Source organism: Engraulis encrasicolus, chromosome 1, assembly GCF_034702125.1.
Source record: "Engraulis encrasicolus isolate BLACKSEA-1 chromosome 1, IST_EnEncr_1.0, whole genome shotgun sequence".
NCBI lineage: Eukaryota > Metazoa > Chordata > Actinopteri > Clupeiformes > Engraulidae > Engraulis > Engraulis encrasicolus.
This window is the reverse complement of record NC_085857.1, coordinates 53,185,546-53,208,236: the sequence shown is the minus strand read 5'-3', so window position 1 is coordinate 53,208,236 and position 22,691 is coordinate 53,185,546. Positions and strand designations below refer to the sequence as shown.

General features: G+C 45.4%; 1 protein-coding gene across 1 annotated transcript in view; it reads left to right on the top strand.

Annotated features, from left to right (window-relative positions):
• The first annotated feature begins 6,256 nt into the window (after positions 1-6,256).
• LOC134454346 (GTP-binding protein 2-like) overlaps positions 6,257-22,691 on the top strand; it is an 18,172-nt gene continuing 1,737 nt past the window's right edge. Inside the window, exons 1-12 of the mRNA XM_063205304.1 lie at positions 6,257-6,657; positions 8,457-8,483; positions 8,935-9,119; positions 9,701-9,815; positions 10,755-10,952; positions 11,582-11,756; positions 12,838-12,908; positions 14,764-14,918; positions 15,220-15,355; positions 15,910-15,968; positions 18,495-18,666; positions 19,565-19,729. Coding sequence (XP_063061374.1) covers positions 6,457-6,657; positions 8,457-8,483; positions 8,935-9,119; positions 9,701-9,815; positions 10,755-10,952; positions 11,582-11,756; positions 12,838-12,908; positions 14,764-14,918; positions 15,220-15,355; positions 15,910-15,968; positions 18,495-18,666; positions 19,565-19,729 — 1,659 coding nt within the window. The 5' untranslated portion in view covers positions 6,257-6,456. The remainder of the gene's footprint in view (positions 6,658-8,456; positions 8,484-8,934; positions 9,120-9,700; positions 9,816-10,754; positions 10,953-11,581; positions 11,757-12,837; positions 12,909-14,763; positions 14,919-15,219; positions 15,356-15,909; positions 15,969-18,494; positions 18,667-19,564; positions 19,730-22,691) is intronic.

Sequence of the window (22,691 nt, the reverse complement as noted above, 5' to 3'; positions counted from 1 at the left end):
AGGCCAAATCTGGGCAGTCTGCCAAATGCAGGTGTACATCACTGCTTTGACGGGCAGGCTTGTATGTCAGCATGTGTGTGTGTGTGTGTGTGTCTTAACTTACATGCCTATGCCTTAAAGTAAGGAGAAGAAAAACATATGAATTAGTACATTAGGTTAGCGTTAAATTGGTTCTTATTAAAACTCTATTTATGAAAAAAGATAAAGGTGGTTATCCCTAGATATGACCATATGACCAATAATAGAGAGTCCCTCACCACATACAATGTGACTGAATGAAAGTCCAAGTGAGGCCAGACCGTCGCTGGGAAGTTCCCACTGTAGTGAGAGACCAGGGGCGCGGAAGTATGTTCCGAAGGCTGACAGCTATAGAAATACGACTTTGGCAATTAAAAACTGCTTTTGATAGTGGCCTATGGTCCTACCGTGCCATAAGGTATCAGCTAGCAACAGATGTTGTTATACCGAAACTGCCTTGCTTGGGTGCATCCGTGTGCCCGCGTTAGGAGAAGGGGCTACGGTGGCTCCAAAAGAACAAAACGGGAGTTTCCCTGTCCATGTAGGATCAAACGTAAGGTACATATTGCAACTTCGTTAGGTCTGGACATAAGTTATAGATAACGAAGTCTAGGTGACAGGTCTGATACCAGCTCCCAGTTTTAATGAAGAAAATGATTTAAGCACCAGAGGCGTATCTAGCCACCAGGCAAGACCAGCAGCCGCTTGGGGCCCCCAAGCTCCTAGACAATGAATAACAGCCCATACTGTACTACAGTAGTGGTGATTTTGGTGCAAATGTTCATTCTTTTGCACTTTCGCTTGGGGCCCAATCTGAACCTAGAATCGCCTCTGGAGAGCACATGATGTCACTGTTCAAAACTAATTAAAAACCCAAAAGGCCCTTTAAAGATTATTCTTTATGGAAAACTCCCGTCAATAAATCCAGGATTGTAAAATTTCCCCGACATCTCATAACGTCATCTGATATTTGATTGGCCGAGAGGTGGTCAATCCAGGTGGACAAAGGACAGGGATTGGTCAGGTGTACAAGATGCCCCATACCTAGGAGCATAAAAGACGACCAGTCCAGAGCTCAAGAGGAGTCCCAGAGACAACCTGACGCATCTCCTCAGTTGATCAACTTCGCGGTTTGCTGTCTGGCTTTTGCAGTAAGTACTTCTCGACTTTGGTTTTGTGGGACTTAGTTTATCGAAAAGACGTAAAGACAGACACATAATGAGGAGAGACAGAAAGACAGACAGAACGACAGGCAGGCAGACAGACAGACAGACAGACAGACGGACAGACAGAACGACACAGACAGACATATAGACAGGCAGACAGACAGACAGCTAGACAGACAGTTGGACAGATAGGAGGGACAGATAAAGAGGAGGACAGACAGACAGACAGAAAGGAGGGAATGCAGACAAACAAAACGACACACACATATAGAGAGGGAGACAGGCAGGCAGGCAGACAGACAGACAGACAGATAGGCAGGCAGACAGACAGACCAGGCAGGTGGTTAAAAGACCTCCCACCAATGCCCTAGGCATATACTCTTTACTGGTTTACACTATTTACACTACATGTGGATAAAAATAAAAACTCCATTGTGCCAGGTACGCCTTAGCCTCCTGAATAGGATACTTTTTCAAACATTTCAGTGGTCATGGGGCAAATGTTTCAGTGGTCTTGCCATTTGTGTCCATCTGCTCTGTAGGCCAAACCACACCTAGTTCACCGTTATTGTCCATCTTCTCTGTAGGCAAAACCACATCTAGTTCACCGTTATTGTCCATCATCTCTGTAGGCCAAACCACATCTAGTTCAGCGTTAGCGCGGTGGAGCAGCAGCAACTAGTTCACCGTTATTGTGGTGGAGCAGCAACATGTGTCACTCATTGGTGTCACACACATGAAACGCTGAGCTCTTATTTTGCTCTGACCATTAGCAATGACTTCAATATTAATTGCAATGACTTAAATATTAATTTGCAACGAACTAATTGGAAATTGTCAATTGATACATTGTCAGTGTATTGCTGGCCTAGGCCAGAAAATAGGATGCCAGGAGACATCAATATATCTCCAACGCTTCCAAAGGATTGCAACAAATAGTAGCCTTGCGGGTCAGAAAATCTCTGAGACATTCAGCAAGCATCGTGGCTGGATTGGTCATATGACATAAGGGCCTTTTCCTTGGTGGACTGTTGATGATTTTGGCCTGGCCGTCCTCTCAATGGTATTAGGCCTCATGCCACTAAAGCCGGCCTCGTTGAGATGATACTGAAGCTTTTTGGCTTTTAGGGCGAGCATAGCTCACATTCGACTAATGGCTTTGTCGTCTTGACTTAAAGAAATGCCAGAGGAGGGGGGGGGGGTGTCTTCCTGTGAGCCTGTGAGCAGCAGACAGGCTGACAGAGAAGAGGACAGACAGGACACAGAGAGAAGAAACAGACAGGCACATTTCGCTAAACTCGAAAATGATCTGCTGTGGCCTGACCAAAACCATGCCTAACCTAACCTGTCAGTAAAGCAATGTTTCTGCTGCTTTACTTTTACCAAGAACAGCGAAACAAGCCATGGAAAGCAGGGAAATGGCAAATTCTGAGCGAAATTGGGCCCTGACCAAAGCCATGCCTAAACGTAAGTGGTGACAGGGCGTTGCGGAGCACCAGTCAACATGTAAAGTCGTCGTGCACAAATGCGATACACTGTTCGAATCGGCGCGTTATCTTACTTACTTTCATGATGCTATGTTGCTGTGCCCTAAAAAAATCACCACTGACAATTGCTGGCCCACAGTGATAGTACCCTGATGTCAGACTATCAGTCAGTCCAGTCCTAGATTTAGATGTCTAGAACAGTGGTTTTCAAAGTGGACGCCGGGGACCCCTGGGGGGCCGTGACGATGTGCAAGGGAATTCTGTGGTAAGTTGGAAGAAAAAGTGGTAAGACAAAATAATTAATTGAATAATGAATGTACTGTACACCAAAATAAACACACGTTCACTGAACAATATTCTCATTAACTAAGAACTGCATTATAATTGTCTATTCCATCTCTGAACCCATTATCATTACTTTATAAGCTTATATCCCAATAGGGCACTGACCGTTGGAGCTCATGCCGTTGTCTGCGCTGTGTAACTATAACAATGGGAGTTTCCCTGGTGCTTTGGTCAGATGAGACCAAAGATACAGCTTTTTGGTAATACACAGTGCAGGTGGTCCTGTCTGGTGTAATACAATAGGCTCTCCTCATCCCACTCACTCACTGTTATAGTGATACTGTCCCATTTTTGGAAATAAGCTTATTTTACACCTCCCCTTGAGTTAAATAATAGGGTTTTACCGTTACCTGTACTTTCAACCGTTCTCTGGCTATGGCAGTGCAAATTTTGCCTCCATGCTAGCAGTTAACATTGAGTCCTATGAGACCAGCTCACGGCTAACTGGTCTCATAGGACTCAATGTTAACTGTTAGCTTGGAGGTAAAATGTGCACTGCCATAACTGGAAAACAATTGGAAGTACAGGAGAAAGGTAAGAGCTTATTATTTAACTCGAGGGGAGGTGTAAAATAAGCTTATTTCCAAAAATGGGACGTCACTGTTAAGTATTAGGGGAGAACTGGTGACGCTTTGGGCCTATTTTTCTTCCGAAGGCCAATGAAACCCTCTTTCTCAGTCCAATATATCAGTCCAAGGACGGGGGTGACAGGATACAAAGCCAGACAACAGAGCACAAACCATCAAACAAACTTGATAAGCTTGTTGTCCCATGCCTCCTAACCCTAGGAGTACCCCACAGAACTACCCAGTGGGTTTACTAAAGGTTTTTAAAACCCCTTACAAACAGTACATGTCTACATTCACTTTCAGGACTGCATCAGATGAAGGCACACTGAAGTTAGCTGACGTTAAAGCAGGGGTGGGGAACCTTTTTTTTTTTACTCGAAAGGACACTTAAAAATCCTCCAAGGGCTGTGGAAAGTCCTCCAAGGGCTGTACTTTGAACACAAACCAGGACCCCTGTCCTTTAGGCCTATACTGTAGGTGACCACCTTTACAACAGACCCCACCTTGTCTAGGTCCCTTGAACTAAACCTGATTGTATAGCAGGAGTAATTTCTAAGATTTCTTTGCAAAACATGTCATATTTCATGTGAAGCTGCATAACATTAAAAATGATATCGGGGGCCTAATATCGTAAACAGCCTTCGAGATGTTCCCAGCTCTAAAGCATCACAGTAGATAGGCAATCGTAATATTTCACCTTTTCAAATACAGTATGTCATATTTATTTATTTATTTTTTTACTGTGCTCATGTGGTCACCCTCTTGCCAGGATTTGCACCTAAAACAATTAAAAAAAAAAGACAAAAGAAGAAACACTGGTAACACGAGAGCAGAATATTAAAGATCTTCAAGACAAACGCAATTATTATTATATTAACTATGTTTCACCAGTGTTTCCCACAGGCAAAGTAGAAGCCTATTATGTGCTGCTACAGGCAAGAAAGTTGAGGGAGTGCTAGTTTGATGTACAAACTGTATATAATTTGGTTGTGTGTAAGTGTATATGCAACGGAGGTCAACTAGCAGAGCTGGCATGGAACGTTCGTAAACCTCCCTCCGTGAGCCTCATACAGTGTCGATGCCATTGGGCTGGGGGACTGGTCTTTTAGTCCAGCGATATCGTACTGTGACTCCCATAGACGTGGTGGAGAGTTTGTGCCCCCGAGGGGGACGCAGACAGTGCGCAGTAATACGTCAGGTTACATATACCTCCAATGCATGTCTGGCTGTTGATCTATTTGTGATGCTTGATACTATGTGGTCTATGCCTAATGCATGGGAAACACTCCCCACACACACCTCCCTATCCCCTTTTCCTTTCTGTTCTCTACGCACTACAACTGAGTAAGCTGACATAATGATATCACAATTGACCAATACATTGACAGTATACTGCCGTACAAAGGCAAAGTGCAGTAATTACATATTTTGCCAAAAAATGAATTTAGACTGAAAATGGTCTTCATGACGCCTTTTTTCTCTTGGGACAAAGCCAGATGGTCCATATGTCTTATAGATGTTGCTGTGTCAAATTTGCTGCAACCGAATACTGATACTTGAATGTGTTTTTCTCAGTGTTGGCGTAGTTACCACTTTACCTTTGTGGGGCACGCTAGAGGGGCCCTGGATTCCATGGGCCCCTGGGTACCGCCCGGCCTCACTTGCCCGTAGCCTACCATAATTCAGCCCTGCAACAATAATGCCTGTAGGCCTCCGTTTCTCAAGTGGGATGGGCAGCCCTCTAGTGGGGTGCGGAGGTATAGCAGGGGACCGCATGAAATCAGAAGGTTTATTTTTTCTTTTTATTTCTGGTTTGCCATAAAGTTAACCTATTTGCTAACAATGTGTTCACTAATTGTATTAAACATGTTTTGAAGAACAGTATAGGCTACATGAAATGAACCGAACAAGTTCTAAACATTATTTTGATGAATAAGTTGATAAACAAAATTTGGGCTTTAATGAACGTTGATCATTCATTTATTTATTTAGGCCTCTTCATTTGTATTTTTGTAGCCATTTTTCTGGGGGAGAGCAGGCAAATTATACCCTTCCTTTGGAATGACATAAAAGTTTGAGAAACACTGTTAGGCCTTCTTCCAGCCCAGTTGTAATAGCCTACATTGCTATTTGGCTCCATCGAACAAGAAAAGTGTGTGTGTGTGTGTGTGTGTGTGTGTGTGTGTGTGTGTGTGTGTGTGTGTGTGTGTGTGTGTGTGTGTGTGTGCGCGTGTGCGTGTGCGCGCGCGAGAGAGAGAGAGAGAGAGAGAGAGAGAGAGAGAGAGAGAGAGAGAGAGAGAGAGAGAGAGATGAAATGAGAATGTGTTGATTAGGCCTACAATTAATTACAGTTATTAGACTAGCACTGCAGTAGCCTTTCAGTTTTAAATTCTAGGCCTAGGCTATATAACTTAATATTCTTTAGTAGCCAACAATGTTTTTTTTTTTCAAAACAAGGGTGTTAATCTAACATTATGATATTTGTGATATTCCCCCATTCAACACCCCGCAAGCATAATTATGAGAAAAGAGGACGCGGGATTTTGGAATCATGCACAGCAACTCCGTGAGCGCGTTTGTGTTTGTGTGGAAGATGGCACTAGAGGGCGTGAGAGAGCAGCAGGCAGCAACTCGCCGACCGTTCCTCTTGCAGAACCATTGCCTCATCCGACGGAGACAAGTTGACACTTTCAGTCAGTCCATCACAGAAATGTAACATTAGCTAGCTTCCCTCGCTAAGAGGGAATGCACCTCACCCATGCAGCTGATACCGACCCAAGGGTCCACCGAGACTCTGTCATTCCCTGCTGCATCAAGTGAAATCATTTCCCAAATGCCGTTTATTGGATATCTTTTTGCATAGACACTGCGATGGATGCCCAGGTACCAGGCCACTGCGGGGGATCCAAACCCTCTCCAAACGCACCCAAAACAACCCATGTGAACGTCGCGCCGGGCAGCGAGTCTTCCCAAGGCAATAATAGACGGAAAAAAACGAGAAGAGGGAAAAGAGGCAGGAGGAAACGAGGGAAGAAGCAGAGGGATGACCCACCCCCTTATTTACCACCGGAGGTAGGCTACACGCACAGCATCTCTGTTTACAACTGCGCAGCTAAGAATTTAGCTAACAGACAACGTTAGCATTACCTTATCAATGCTTGTGTTTTGTGACAGGTGTCCCATTGCCACTGGGGTGTATCTAACTTGCATCTAATTGCACCTTGCTAAACCTAGTCTTAGATGGCATAGAGAGACTATGGTTGGATAATTCACACTTTTGCAAGACGTCGTGTGCTAATAGAACGTCACCTACCGCCTGGTCGTAGTGGTCCTGGATGTTAGCCAGATATGTGTTTTTTAACAGAACTGTGCAAAACTGTGCTCTTACCCTGCTAATTGAGCCTTCACACTTTACTGGTGCAATGTGCAAGTAATTCAGAATCGGCCAACAGGCTGGTCCACTTGAGCCATGAAACTTCCCCCACCCCCACTAAAATAACAGGTGTCTCGGATATTTTGTCCAATCCCTGTACATTCTTACTACACTCGTAGCCTATGACATTAGACCTAGGCTAGATGGCTTTTCAACTATGCAATAACATGGTACCAGTGTTAAATATATAGGCCTACATACTTTATACAACTTGAACATTCAAAACAAAATATGATAGTCCTCCACAACAAGCCATAAATAAAACGTGATATATTGGGACCACAAGGCTTTATTTCCCGCATGTAGGCCTATCTAGACTTTTACGGGTGATTCTATTATGTTACAAAATATATATATTTTTTTTATGTTTTGATTCTCCGTCATGTGTACATTAAATGAGAAGCTGTGCTGAAATGATTTAGATAATAATGTTTTTCTTGTGTCATTGATCATGCATTCCAACACCAAGCAAATGTATTAATCTAACCAATGAATTGAAGCCATAGTTGTAGGCCTAGAAGCTCTAAAACTTCAAAATGTCATTATTGTGACTATTAGTATTTTTTTCTATGTGTAGGCTATGTGATGGAAATGGAAACAGGGACTACCCTGGGTTTAGAAAGTAAAAACACCCTGCCTCCTTATTTCAACCAGCAGGGACGGATTAGTGCTTCTTGAGCCCCTGGGCCAGAGAGCTGAAAGCCCCCCCCCTCTCCGATATTAGGCTTTTAGGCCACATATCAGAGAGCCTCTTCTGTCTGTTTTTTCTCCCCCAGGGAGAAGCTTGGGTGTATCCTCTTAGCCAGGCCGTGCCCTCCTAATGACACAACACCCTCAGGGTTGCTACTAGTCAGGTCAAGAGCAATGCAAGTACTTTCTGAGCTCCTGAAATATCGGGAACTCCTCTCTCCTCTCCTCACTCCACTTTTTTGGGAAGCACATAACCATTAGCAAACCAAGGGAGGCCGTTTGGGAAATGTTATTTGTTATGCTCTTGGTCAGACCAAGTGTGGAAGCGATTTGAAAGTCGATGATAATCAGGCTAGTAGCCTCTATCACTCATTGCTGAAAAGAACACATCACAACGACTTTGCTATGACATTGCCAAGAGCCTTAAGTGACAGATTAAGACTTGGTCATTACAATTTCGGTGAGAGTAAATAATATTATGACGTAGGCACTGCACTAAGGGGTTCAGGGCTCCAGTGCCTCTTGGGCCCCTGGGCATGAGCCCAGTAGGCCTGCGCAGTATTTTGGTAACCAGCGCTTTAAAGCAGCAGTGCGGCGGGATTATGCTACGCTCAGGGTACCACAGTCGTGGAGAAAGACGTTGTGTGATGTGTGCGTGTGTGTGTGTGTGCGTGCGTGCATGCGTGCATGTGTGTGCGTGTGCGTGTGCAGTCTATACTGTAAGTAAGTCTCTTCTTTCCCTTCTCAGGCGGAGGAGGGGAACATCGAGTATAAGGTAAGGCTTCCTCTAAACCAGGGCTTCTCAACCTTTTTTGAACAAACACCCCATGGACCTGATCATAAGCCTCCCGATGCCCCCTTGACCGCATCATAAGTCTGCCCTTAGTGTTAGAGAATATGATAGACTAATGCCCCCCAATGGCAACTGAACACCGCCCCTTCAGCTGTTTTAACGCCTTACTGTTATCGTAATGATGTGTGTGTGTGTGTGTTCATGTGTGTTTGTGTTTGTGTTTGTGTTTGAACACCTGGCAACCTGATTGTCATTGGTGTTTGTGTGTGTGTACATGCATGTGTGTGTTAATAACGCAGCAAAAGTTGGTGGACCCGACGCTGTACGGTTTTGAGAATCTGGCAACCATTCTGTTGGTGATGGTGTGCGTGTGTGTGTGCGTGCGCGTGTGCGTGTGCGTGTGCGTGTGCGTGCGTGTGTGTTAACAACGCAGCTAAAGCTGGTGAACCCGACCCAGTACCGTTTTGAGCACCTGGCAACGCAGCTGAAGTGGCGTCTGCAGGAGGGGCGGGGCGAGGCGCTCTACCAAATAGGAGTGGAGGACAACGGCCTGCTGGTCGGCCTCAGCCAATCAGAGATGACCGCCTCACTCAGCACGCTCAGACGCATGGCGGAGAAGTGAGACACACACACACACACACACACACACACACACACACACACACACACACACACACACACACACACACACACACACACACACACACACACACACACACACACACACACAGACACGTGCATACTACACTCCCATAAAAAAAAAGAAAAAGTGAATGCTAAAATCATGCCCTGACTAAAACAATCCCTAAAGCTAATCTGTCAGTAAGCAAATGTTTTTGCGCTTCAACAACAACAATAACCTGTGAGGTGTGTTTGTGTGTGAATGTATGCATGTGTGTGTGTGTGTGTGTGTGTTTGAATGCATACATCATGTGTGTGTGTGTGTGTTTATGTGTGTGCACGTGAGTATACAGTATGTGTCTAATGTATGTGTGTGTGTGTGTCTGCTGTCTAATGTGTGTGTGTGTGTGTGTGTGTGTGTGTGTGTGTGTGTGTGTGTGTGTGTGTGTGTGTGTGTGTGTGTGTGTGTGTCTAACGTGTGTTTGTGTGTGTGTGTGTGTGTGTGTGTGTGTGTGTGTGTGTATGTGTGTGTGTGTTTGTCTCATGTACTGTACGTGTGTGTGTGTGTGTGTTTTCAGGGTGGGTGCGGACATCACGTTGCTGAGAGAGAGAGAGGTGGACTACGGCTCTGCGGAGACAGGCTGCCGTAAGATCGCTGAGGTGCTCGTGCGGAAAGTCCCGGATAATCAGCAGGTTGGTAGAGAGAGAGCGAGTGAGAGAGAGAGACTGTGTGTGTGTGTGTGTGTGTGTGTGTGTGCGTGTGTGTGTTAACAAGACGGTACCTGGCAAGCTAACTAGTATCTAGCGGACGTGCTTGTGCAGAAAGTAGTGGATAATAATGTTTCAGCCTTAAAACATATCTAACAAATCTGAAAAGTCTGCAGTATAAACAATTTTGAAGTCTTCCAGAAGGATGTGACTGTCTTGAGAATTTCCAAGATATTGATCATGTGATCACAGAACTGTCAAAGGCACTGTTGCAAAGCCATCAGTGTCACAAGAAACGTATTCACAAAGTAACGGCCAAAGATTGAGAAGAATTAAAGGTGAAACTACCATAAAACTATAACCGTGATGTCCTTCAGTTCTTCAGTTCTCCTCAGTCTTAGGCAGCTACGTTTCTTGTGACAGAGTTTGTTAGATCTATATTATGGTTAAAAGTTTTGCACCGAATGTTTGATTCCAGCGCTTTCAGTGTGTGTGTCTGCAGTGTGTGTATAATGTGTGTGTGTGTATCTAATGTGTGTGTTTGTGTGTCTGTGTGTGTCTCTAATGTGTGTGTATCTAATGTGTGGGCCTGTGTGTGCGTGTGTTTGTGTGTGTGTGTGTGTATCTAATGTGTGTGTGTGCATTTTCATTTCATGGTTTAATGTTTAATGTTACAGTCACACCGCAGGATATTTGACATATAAGCCTTTACATAAATCTTAACAAAAATGTTTCTTCTCATCTAAGACTAATATGAAACATAATGTACCACATCTTCTTCCATTGACATTTGTTTTTTTAAAGGAAAAATAACAGTTTTGTAGGTTTTTAATCAATGTTACGAAAAAACAAGGCGTCACGTCAACCACCCGTGTGTGTACCTAATGTGTGTGTGTGTGTGTGTGTGTGTGTGTGTGTGTGTAGTTTCTTGACCTGCGCGTGGCCGTGCTGGGTAACGTGGACGTGGGCAAGTCGACCCTGCTGGGCGTGCTGACCCAGGGGGAGCTGGATAACGGGCGCGGCCGCGCCAGACTCAACCTCTTCAGGCATCTCCACGAGATCCAGACCGGCCGCACATCCAGCATCAGCTTCGAGATCCTGGGATTCAATAGCAAGGGAGAGGTAACGTCAGTTTAGTATGTTTTCTTCCGATGTTTTTTTCCCCCCTCAAAGTTAAGCACAAACATTAAAAGGGGTAAAAATATTTTTAATATTATGATGCGTCATAGGCAAGAATAAGCTGCCTGCCATTCACACCATTAAATATTTCAAGCATCTTTGCCAAGATTTTACAAGGAAGTTGTATTCGCGCCAAGAAACAGTACTGCAAAAATTGGGGTGTGTGATGCACCCTAGTGTGTTTGCATTTTTTTACATACTATGCTATATGCTAAAATGTGTGTTTGTGTGTAGTATATAGCATAGTGTGTGTGTGTGTGTGTGTGTGTGTGTGTGTGTGTGTGTGTGTGTGTGTGTGTGTGTGTGTGTGTGTGTGTTTCTGTGCATGTGTGCTTGTTGCATATTTGTGTATGTATGTGTGCGTGTGTGATTGGAGATGGTATGTGGTGGTGGTGGTGTGTGTGTGCGTGCACATTCATGCTTGTCATGCCTGTGTGTGTGTGCTTGTCGTGCCTGTGTGTTTTTCGTGTCTGTGTTTACATGCTTGTCCCACCACTGTTTGCTACTGTGTGTGTGTGTGTGTGTGTGTGCGCGTGTGTGCATGTGTGTGTATGTGTTTTTTCCATGCGCAGGTGGTGAACTACAGCGAGTCCCGTACAGCAGAGGAGATCTGTGAGAGCTCGTCCAAGATGATCACCTTTATGGACCTGGCGGGCCACCATAAGTACCTCAAGACCACCATATTCGGCCTCACCAGCTACTGCCCAGACTTCGCCATGCTGGTAGTGGGGGCCAACACGGGCATAGGTCAGTAGTGTGTGTGTGTGTGTGTGTGTGTGTGTGTGTGTGTGTGTGTGTGTGCATTAAGAGGGAACACCTGGCCAGATTTTCTTAAAGGGACACTGTGTGAGATTTTTAGTTATTTATTTCCAGAATTCATGCTGCCCATTCACTAATGTTACCTTTTTCATGAATACTGACCACCACTATCAAATTCTAAGTATTCTTTATGACTGGAAAAAATGCACTTTCCATACATGAAAAGGGGGATCTTCTCCATGGTCCGCCATTTTGAATTTCCAAAAATAGCCATTTTTAGCTGCAAAAATGACTGTATTTGGATCTTACTAGAAAATATTTGTTTATTACTCAGTAAACTTTCATGTGAAGATCAAATTTGGCAATAGGCAGCCCAGTTTCAATGAGCAGCATAGTTGCAGTACCTTTTTTGACCATTTCCTGCACAGTGTACATTTAAAGGATAACTCAGGCCAATTTCAACATGCAGTTGTAATGCTCGCACTACCCTGAACTTGTCATTACCTGAGATTTTTTGTAATGGGGGCAGGTGTTTGTTTACATTTCAAAAAGCATTTTTATTTATTCCCCAAAACATCCAAATGGTTATGCAACATCAGCAGACAACTAGGAAACATATATAACTTTTGGGAAAATATTTGAAGTAGGCCTATGTTAAGATTTTAAAAAATGTAAACAAAAGCTGCCACCATTACAATAGCTCATATCTCGGAAAGGGCTGTGCCAAAAAATGCAGCATGACCGGGTACTGACAAGTCAAGGGTAGCGTGAGCAATACAACAGCATATTGAAATTGGCAGGAGTGCTCCTTTAATTCGTGTATGTGTGTCTCGTCTGTTGTAATAGGCAGATTAACATAAAGTGTGTGTGTGTGTGTGTGTGTGTGTGTGTGTGTGTGTGTGTGTGTGTGTGTGTGTGTGTGTGTGTGTGTGTGTGTGTGTGTTGTCTGTTGCATTGTCTGTTGCATGAGTGTGTGCGTGTTTTGCAGTGGGCAGATTAACATAAAGTGTGTGTGTGTGTGTGTGTGTGTGTGTGTGTGTGTGTGTGTGTGTGTGTGTGTGTGTTACAGTGGGCACGACACGTGAGCACCTGGGCCTCGCCATGGCACTGAAGGTGCCTATCTTCGTGGTAGTGAGCAAGGTATGTGTGTCTGTGTGTCTTTGTGTGTGCATGTGTTTGTGTGTAAGACATAGTAGTTTTGGGTAGGGTGCCCTCATCCAAAAATACTTATTGCTGGTGCCAGACAAAAGTCTTAAGCCCTATTCCGACGGGACTAGTTTTATGTATGGACATGGGGTAATGTGATTTTTATCTCAGGACGTCGGTAAAAGAAAAGGCCGATTCGGACTGGATTGAAATATCTCAGTAAAAGAACAGAAAGTGGGAGGGGTTACTCAACACGCACCGCTGTGACTGCTTGTCGTTACGCGCGTGCCAACGCCACAATATATTATTGATTTTTGAGCACATTATTGCGCATCCATGGAGGCTTTTGGTCCCGTGGAACAATTCTAATAATTGCCTGTTGGTTTACTAGCCCATCAAAATCCATTCTAATGCGTCTGCATGCGTGTCCTTTCATTTGGAGAGTGCATTTGACCATGCTGTCTGATTTTGACAGCGAACACAGCTTGGAACAACTCCCTAAAACAAAACGGTTTACTGCAAGGCAGTAATGTTTGCAAGCCAGGAGAGATTGGATATATTGTGCGTTTACATATAGCATATAGAGTACATTTCTCATGTCTTAAAAAGGGGAGACAATTACAGAAAATACATATTCATCCCCTTAGGTGAGATAGTATTTAAATGGGCTCCAGGTAGGTTTAAAAGTTTAATTAATCACAGTCCCGAGTCAGCCAATGCTTATGCGAGTCATTAGTAAGTGAACGATGGCTCTCGTGACCACGGACCGTTGTCAGAAAACCCCACATACAACTTTTGACAGCGCGGTTCGAAGGAGTGTCGTGGGAAACACTTTTCATTTGAAAACATTGCTTTACATACCGTATTCAGATTTGCATCAACTGCTGGCATTCTGTGATGTGATGTCTCACAGCGAGTTTATTTCAGCAGCATTTTTTTCGGTGTAGATTTTGTGTGTGTGTGCGTGTGTGTGTGTGCGTGCGTGCGTGCGTGCGGGTTGCACGGTATACCGGTATAAAAAAAGTACCGAGTTACTAAGGCATTTAAAACGGTACTATACTGCGTTTGAAAAGTACCGATATGCAACAATGTGGCAAACGGCAACGCCTGCTGCTTGTAAACACTTCAAACTGAATAGCCGTTAGCGATTGCTAAGCACTTTTATTTGTAACTTTAACTTACAGCTGGAATAGTATCATGCTGTAGGCCTACTGTGTGCAGAATTTACATGAGTGACATTATTTTTGATTGCTTTGTGAATCCATCCTGTAAAATTGCCTCGTTGCCTGTAGCAAGTTAGCTAGAAGAGAAGAGGGGGAGAGAGAGGCGCTTCTGATTGGATCAGTGCGAGTTTCACATTAACCCTTGAAGTGCTGGGGAACAGCAAGTAGTGGCTGTAATTTTGAGTTGGGGTTTTGGTCAAAATCTACCAGCAGTGAAAACATGGAAATGTGCGAGAAATAATTCACTGCACATTCACTAACAGATATCACATTTGAATTAAAAGTAACTTACTATGATGTGAGGTGTGCTATCCAAATAAATATCCACTCATGTTCTTGTATTTTGTGTTATATTAACAAAATTATTTGGATGGGATTATTAAAAAAATGCTGCTGTTTCAGTGCAGAGTAGACTATTATGACCGTGTTATATTGAGATTGGAGTGATTTGTACTGGGAGCTGGAAAAATATTGCATTACAGGACATAGAAGCAATATTTTATTGTTTTTTTTTGGTGTTTTTTTTTTTACCGAAAAGTACCGAAATACCGAAATTACCGATACCGGTACCAAAATATTAGTATCGTGACAACACTAGCGTGCGTGCGTGTGCTTGGTGGTTGCAGGTGGACGTGTGTGTGTGTGGCCGGGGGGCTCTGGAGCGGACGTTAAGGCAGCTAACCAGGCTCCTGAAGCAGCCGGGATGCAGCAGACTGCCCCTGCTGGTGGCCAATGGCGATGACGCCGTCAGTGCAGCGCAGCACTTCACACACTCATCAAGGTAACTCACTGACTGTGGGTGTGTGTGTGTGTGTGTGTGTGTGTGTGTGTGTGTGTGTGTGTGTGCGTGTGTGACTACTGGTCTCCAGTGTGTGAGAGAGAAACACTGCACTCTTCAAAGTAACTCTCTCTCTCTCTCTCTCTCTCTCTCTCTCTCTCTCTCTCTCTCTGAGAGGTGCCTGTCTTTGTAGTGGAGGTGTCACATTTGTAAACAGTGTTAAAAATTGAGTGTATGTTTGTGTGTGTGTGTGTGTGTGTGTGTGTGTGTGTGTGTGTGTGTGTGTGTGTGCGCGTGCGCGCAGCGTGACGCCCATCTTCACGGTGTCGAGTGTGTCTGGTGAGAATCTGGATCTGCTGAAGATCTTCCTGAATGTTCTACCGCCTCTTAGCAACAGCAAAGAACAGGAGGAGCTCATGCAACAACTGACCGAGTTCCAGGTAGCACACACACACACACACACACACACACACACACACACACACACACACACACACACACACACACACACACACACAATAGGGGCAGTCATGGGTAAGCGGTTAGGGCGTCAGACTTGTAGCTTAAAGGTTGCCGACCTGCCAGGTTGGTGGGGGGAGTAATTGACCAGTGCTCTCCCCCATCCTCCTCCATGACTGAGGTACGCTGAGTATTGTACCGTCACACCGCACTGCTCCCTTGGGGGCTGCCCCTTTGCACGGGTGAGGCATAAATGCAATTTCGTTGTGTACAGTGTGCACTTGTGTGCTGTGGAGTGCTGTGTCACTATGACAAGGGGAGTTGGATTTTCCCTGTTGGGCTTTCACGGCTTTCACTTTCACTTTCATGCACACACACACACACACACACACACACACACACACACACACACACACACACACACACACACACACACACACACACACACACACACACACACACACACACACACACACTTGCACACACTGTGCAGGTGATTTATGCCACTACTCACTATGAGCTGGTGTTTCTGCAGGTGGATGAGATCTACTCAGTGCCAGATGTAGGAACAGTGGTGGGAGGAACGCTGTACAGGTAATACATTACATTACATGACACTATACTACTGTACATTACATTACATTACATCACACTATACTACTGTAGAAATAGAAATAGAAATAGAAATAGAAAGCCTTTATTGTCAGTATACAAAGTATACTGAGATTTTAGCTTCCCTACGAAGTGCACAGTCCTTTATAGATGAGCATTGTCCAGTAAGTGTGTGTTCATTGTTGTAACAGCTTTGGGGAAGAAGCTGTTCTTCATCCTATTGGTTCTGGCTGGCAATGCCTTGTAGCGCCTGCCAGAGGGCAACAGTGTGAAGAGATGAAAGCCAGGATGTGTGGGATCTTTAATGATACTCCTGGCTCTACTTACGCAGCGTGAGTTGTAGATGGTGGGTATGGGAGGCAGGGGGCAGCCTATGATTTTTTGTGCTGTTTTGGTCACCCTCTGCAGTCTCTTCCTGTCAGCCTCAGTGCAACTTGAGTGCCACACTGACACTGCGTAGGTCAGCAGGCTCTCTATGGTGGAACGGTAAAAGGTCACCAGCAAGCTTGAGTCTAACTGTTCTTTCTTAAGTACTCTGAGGAAGTGCAATCGCTGCTGGGCCTTTTTTTACCAGAGCCGAGGTGTTAGTCGACCAGGAGAGATCCGCGGAGATGTGTACACCTAGGAATTTAAATGAGCTCACTTGCTCTACACGTTCTCCATTGATGTACATTACATTACATTACATCACACTATACTACTGTACATTACATTACATACATTACATCACACTATACTACTGTACATTACAGACATTAGAGAGAGGTGTGTATAAACAGTGGTGGGAGGAACGCTGTACAGGTAGTATATTACATCACATTACACTACATTACATTACACTACATTACATTACATTTACACTACTACATTACACTACTACATTACACTACATTACATTACACTACATTACACTACTACATTACACTACATTACACTACTACATTACACTACATTACACTACATTTTTTTTTTTTTTTTTTTTGCCTTTTTAACCTTAACTTTTTTACCTTTTTTGGGACTACCAGAGCAGGGAAGCTTTTCATTGTATATATATGTTTCATATATATACACATGACAATAAAATATCTTGTATCTTGTATCTTGTATCTTGTACACTACATTACATTACATTACTACATTACATTACATTACATTACATTACATACATTACATTACACTATACGACTGTACATTACATTACATTAGAGAGAGGTGTGTAGGAACAGTGGTGGGAGGAACGTTGTACAGGTAGTATATTACATCACATTACATTACACTACATTACATTACACTACATTACACTACTACATTACACTACATTACACTACATTACACTACATTACATTACACTACATTACACTACATTACACTACATTACACTACATTACAGTTTAGTACAGTACATTACATTACACTACATTACAGTGCAGTACATTACACTACATTACAGTGCAGTACATTACACTACATTACAGTGCAGTACATTACACTACATTACACTACTACATTACACTACATTACACTACTACATTACACTACATTACACTACATTACACTACTACATTACATTACACTACATTACACTACTACATTACACTACTACATTACACTACATTACATTGCACTACATTACACTACTACCTAACACTACTACATTACGTTACACTACATTATATTCGCTATGCAGATATGACATTACATTACATGACATTAGAGAGAGGTGTGTATAAACAGTGGTCGGAGGAACGCTGTACAGGTAATAGTGGGGGCAGGGAGAGAGGGATGGAGAGAAATGGAAAGAGAGAATGAGAGCAAGGTACTGTAGAGGGAGAGGTTAGCCAGGAAGAGATAGTGGGAGGGGGGTGCAGGGAGAGAGAGAAAGAGAGAGGGAGAGATAGCGGGAGAGAGGGATGAGAGAGATAAAGAGTGAGATATGGATAGAGGGGGATAGGGAGACATTATTATAACATCATGCAATCTTAGCCAATCACTGAGGCCCTTTTATTGACTCTCTCTTCCTCTCTTCTCGCTCTCTCTGTCTCTCTCTCTCTCTCTCTCTCTCTCTCTCTGTCTCTCTCTCTCTCTCTCTATCTCTTCCTCTCTTGTCTCTCCCTCTTTAACTCTCTTTCTCCCCTTGCCTACCCCCTCTTTGTATGCATGTCCATGTGTGTGTATGTGTGTGCATGTGTGTGTGTATGTCCATGTGCGTCCATGCGTGTGTGTGCGCACGCATGTGTGTCCGCGTCCATGTGCGTGTGTGTGTGTGTCCGCGTGCGTCCATGTGCGTGTGTGTGTGCACACGCGTGTGTGTCCGCGTCCATTTGCGTGTGTGTGTCCGCGTGCATCCATGTGCGTGTGCATCCGTGTGCATCCGTCCATGCGCGTGTGTGTGTGTGTCCGCGTGCGTCTATGTGCGTGTGTGTGTGTGTGTGTGTCTGTTCGTGTGCATCCGTCCATGCGTGTGTGTGTGTGTGTGTGTGTGGGTGTGTGTGTGTGTGCCCTACCCAGTGGTGTGTGTGGGGAGGGCGAGCGGCTGCTGGTGGGCCCCACAGAGGAGGGGGGTTTCCTGCGGGCCAGAGTGCAGAGCATCCAGAGGAACCGCTCCAGCGTCCGCGTACTGCGAGCCGGCCAGGCAGCCACCCTGGCACTGGGGAACGTACCACGCACACTGCTCAGAAAGGTGTGTGTTTGTGTGTGTGTGTGTGTGTGTTGGAGTTTGTGTGTCTGTGTGTGTCTGTGTGTGTCTGTGTGTGTGTGTGTGTGTGTGTGTGTGTGATGGAGTTTGTGTGTGTGTTGTGTTAGGGGTTAGTGTGTGTCTGTGTGTTAGGTGTGTGTGTGTGTGTGTGTGTGTGTGTGTGTGTGTGTGTGTGTGTGTGTGTGTGTGTGTGTTAGTGTTAGAGAGAGAGAGAGAGAGTGTGTGTGTGTGTGTGTGTGTGTGTGTGTGTATGAGTGTGTGTGTTAGAGAGACAGAGAGAGAGAGAGAGAGAGAGAGATTGTGTGTGTGTGTCTCTGTGTGTGTGTTTTAGGTGTTAGAGAGAGAGAGAGAGTGTGTGTGTGTGTGTGTGTGTGTGTGTGTGTGTGTGTGTGTGTGTGTTTGTGTGTTTGTGTTTATACAGCGATTTGGCCAGGCAGCCACACTGGCACTGGGCAACATACCACGCACACTGCTCAGAAAGGTGTGTGTGTGTGTGTGTGAGTGTGCGTGCGCGCGTGCGTGCGTCCGTGCGTGTGTGTGTGTGTGTGTGTGTGTGTGTGTGTTAGGTGTTAGTGTGAGTGTGTGTGTGAGTGTTAGGTGTTAGAGAGAGAGAGTGTGTGTGTGTGTGTGTGTGTGTGTGTGTGTGTGTGTGTGTGTGTGTGTGTGTGTGTGTGTGTGTGTGTGTGTGTGTGTGTGTGTGTGTGTGCTGCAGGGCATGGTGATGGTCAGTCCTAAGATGAGGCCAGTGATCTCCTGTGTGTGTGTGTGTGTGTGCGCGTGTGTGTGATGGTGATGGTCAGTCCTAAGATGAGGCCAATGATCTCCTGTGTGTGTGTGTGTGTGTGTGTGTGTGTGTGTGTGTGTGTGTGTGTGTGTGCTGCAGGGCATGGTGATGGTCAGTCCTAAGATGAGGCCAGTCATCTGCTGGCGTTTCGAGGCGGCCGTGGTGCTGCTCTTCCACGCCAAGAGCTTCCGGCCGGGCTTCCAAGTCACCGTACACGTGGGCAACGTCAGGCAGACCGCCACAGTGGAATGCTTACACGGCAAGGTGTGTGTGTGTGTGTGTGTGTGTGGGTGTGTGTGTGTGTGTATGTCATGGATTAAAGTTCTCCGTCGCTATGATGGATTTCCGTCAACTGGATTTTCGTTTGGACGGTTTTCCGTCCGTATAAGCATATTTCATGTCAAATAATTTACAATTTTTACTTTCCAACTGAACTCTAATGGAGAGCACTCTTGGTCATGAAAAGGGGACCAGAGATGTGTTTGGTGTACGGATTAGGTTAAGTTTCGGCGCTCTTTTTTCTGCTGATAGACGACCCCCAGCCATTTAGAATGTAAAGCCGTCTATTTTTAAAATAATGCAAAACTTAGACACCAATGAAAATGTGAACAAACGTCCATAAAAATGACAGCCAATGCATTTTAAAATAAGATCTGTGATTGATTTTCGCGGCTCACTTCGGAGGGGAAATGTGGCTTGCTGCGCGAGCCCGAGTCAAATTTGTCAGTAAACAATGACGCATGGGGTGCCGGGTCAGCCAGGTGGAGAAAAAGAGATCTTGATGTAGACGTGTCCATAGCCTTGCCTACTTGGCGTGATGCAGATGACTGTGATGCGTGTTCATTGTATATGTACGTAGGCATGGCAGATTTGAAATGCAGGTCTGTTGATTGTGTTGGGCTATAATATTTTTTCTATAACCTTGCGAGCCTCCAAGTCAGGCGCTCGCGAGCCGCGCAATGAGTAACAGGGATCTATGATATAGTTATAGGGGTAGGGGTGGAAAATTCTCACAATGTCACAGTAAAGTACAGGTAAGTGTATTAGGCAAACACACACACACACACACACACACACACACACACACACACACACACACACACACACACACACACACACACACACACACACACACACACACACAAAGAGGTTCCCCAGTAACTGGGCCATCTCCGGCAGATCACAATCTTTGCTTGTGGTAAGCAGGAAAAACAAGTATGTCCAGTGGTCAAGAGTCAGAAGTTCCTTAGTGCAGTGATTGGACAGCACACACACACACACACACACACACACACACACACACACACACACACACACACACACACACACACACACACACACACACACACACACACACACCCACACCAAGAGGTTTCCCGGTCTGGGCCAGCTCTGGCATGTCAGGCAGTCCAGTCCCCTATGATAATGTTCTATTTAGTGCCCTTCTGTGTGTTGTTAAACAGCTGAATTGCCCATGGGAAAAAGGACTTCCTTAGTCTGTCAGTCCTGCTGTGGCAGTTGGTTAGTGAAGGTGACGTTAAGGGGGTGATGCTGATTGTCCATAATAGAGTCTAGTCTGCTCAGTGTTCTGCTCTCAGTTATTGAGGTAAGTGTCTCCAGCTCCATGCCCACCACTGATCCCGCCTTCCTCACCAGTCTGTCAAGGCGTCCAGCATCTCTCTCCCTGATGCTTCCACCCCAGCACGTCGCAGCAAAGAAGAGCACGCTGGCCATGACAGACTGGTAGAACATAAGCAGAAGTCGGCTGGAGACATTGAAGGACCTCAGCCTTCTGAGGAAATAGAGCCTGCTTTGGCCTTTCCTGTAGAGTGCATCTGAGTTTGTGGACCAGTCCAGTTTATTGTCGAGGTGCACTCCTAGGTACTTGTAAGTGCTGACAGTCTCCACCTTCTCTCCCCCAATAGAAACAGGCACCAGGTGCGGGATGGAGCGCCTGAAATCAACCACCATTTCCTTGGTTTTGGTGGTGTCAGGTGCAGCTGATTGTTTTGACACCATCCCACGAAGTTGTCGACCAGTCCCCTGTGCTCCTCCTCCTCCTGACCGTCTCTGATACACCCCACAATTGCAGTGTCGTCTGAAAACTTCTGCATGTGGCATGTCGCAGAGTTGTAGCTGAAGTCTGTTGTATACAGAGTGAACAGCACGGGGGAAAGCACCGTTCCTTGTGGCGCTCCTGTGCTGCTCACCACTGTCTCAGATGTGATGTCACCCATCCTTACAAACTGGGGTCGCTCCGTGAGGTAGTCAGTGATCCAGGTCACCAGGCCTGGCTCCACTCCCATCCGCACCAGTTTATCTCTCAGCAGCAGTGGTTGAATAGTGTTGAAAGCGCTGGAGAAATCAAAAAACACGATTCTTACAGCACAGCCACCCTTGTCCAAGTGAGAATGTATCCTGTGGAGGAGATACAGGATAGCATTCTCCACTCCCACTTTCTCTTGGTAGGCAAACTGCAGAGGATCCAGTGTGTGGCGTACCTGGGGCTTGAGGTGGCACCCGTTCGAATGTTTTCATTAGATGTGAGGTGAGGGCTGCTTTCTTTGGGACGGGTATCAGGCATGATGTTTTCCACATGGCTGGGACCTTTCCTTCCTGCACACTCCTGGCTCAGCTAATGCCTCCTAATACACCATCAGGGCCAGCTGCCTTGGATTTGAGTTTTTTCAGTACCCCTCCGACTTGTTTAGAGGTGATAGTCAGTGATGGGTGTGGTCGAATGACGTTTGGGAGGGGTGGGTGGTGCTGGGTAAGTTGTTACCAGAGGCAGAGGTGAGGGGCTGGAGCGGGGGGTAGAGGCAGTGGTGGTTGGTGGGCCTGCTGTGTCCATCAGTGGGGGTGCTATGGCAGAGTTGTGGATGGTGGGGGGGAGACCATAGGCAGAGCTGGGGGATGGGTGGATCTAGTGTCCATGTATTTGACACAGGTTGGAGTGTCGCTGAGAGTGGGGGGTTCAGAGTGAGCGAGATTGGAGCCGGTGTTCTGTCGAGATATGTTGCCTCGTCGAGATGAGCGACCGGTAGCCTACTCGATAGTGGTGTTCTATCGATTTGCGCTGCCTCATTTAAATGAGCGACCTTGATTTTCCATGGAAGACGTTTCAATCGTCCATGGTCCACGTAGGACTGTTTTAATAACCATTACTTTATTTATTTCACGGACAGGGGTGTGCAATCCTTCGTGCGGACTGCAAAGTTTAATAAGA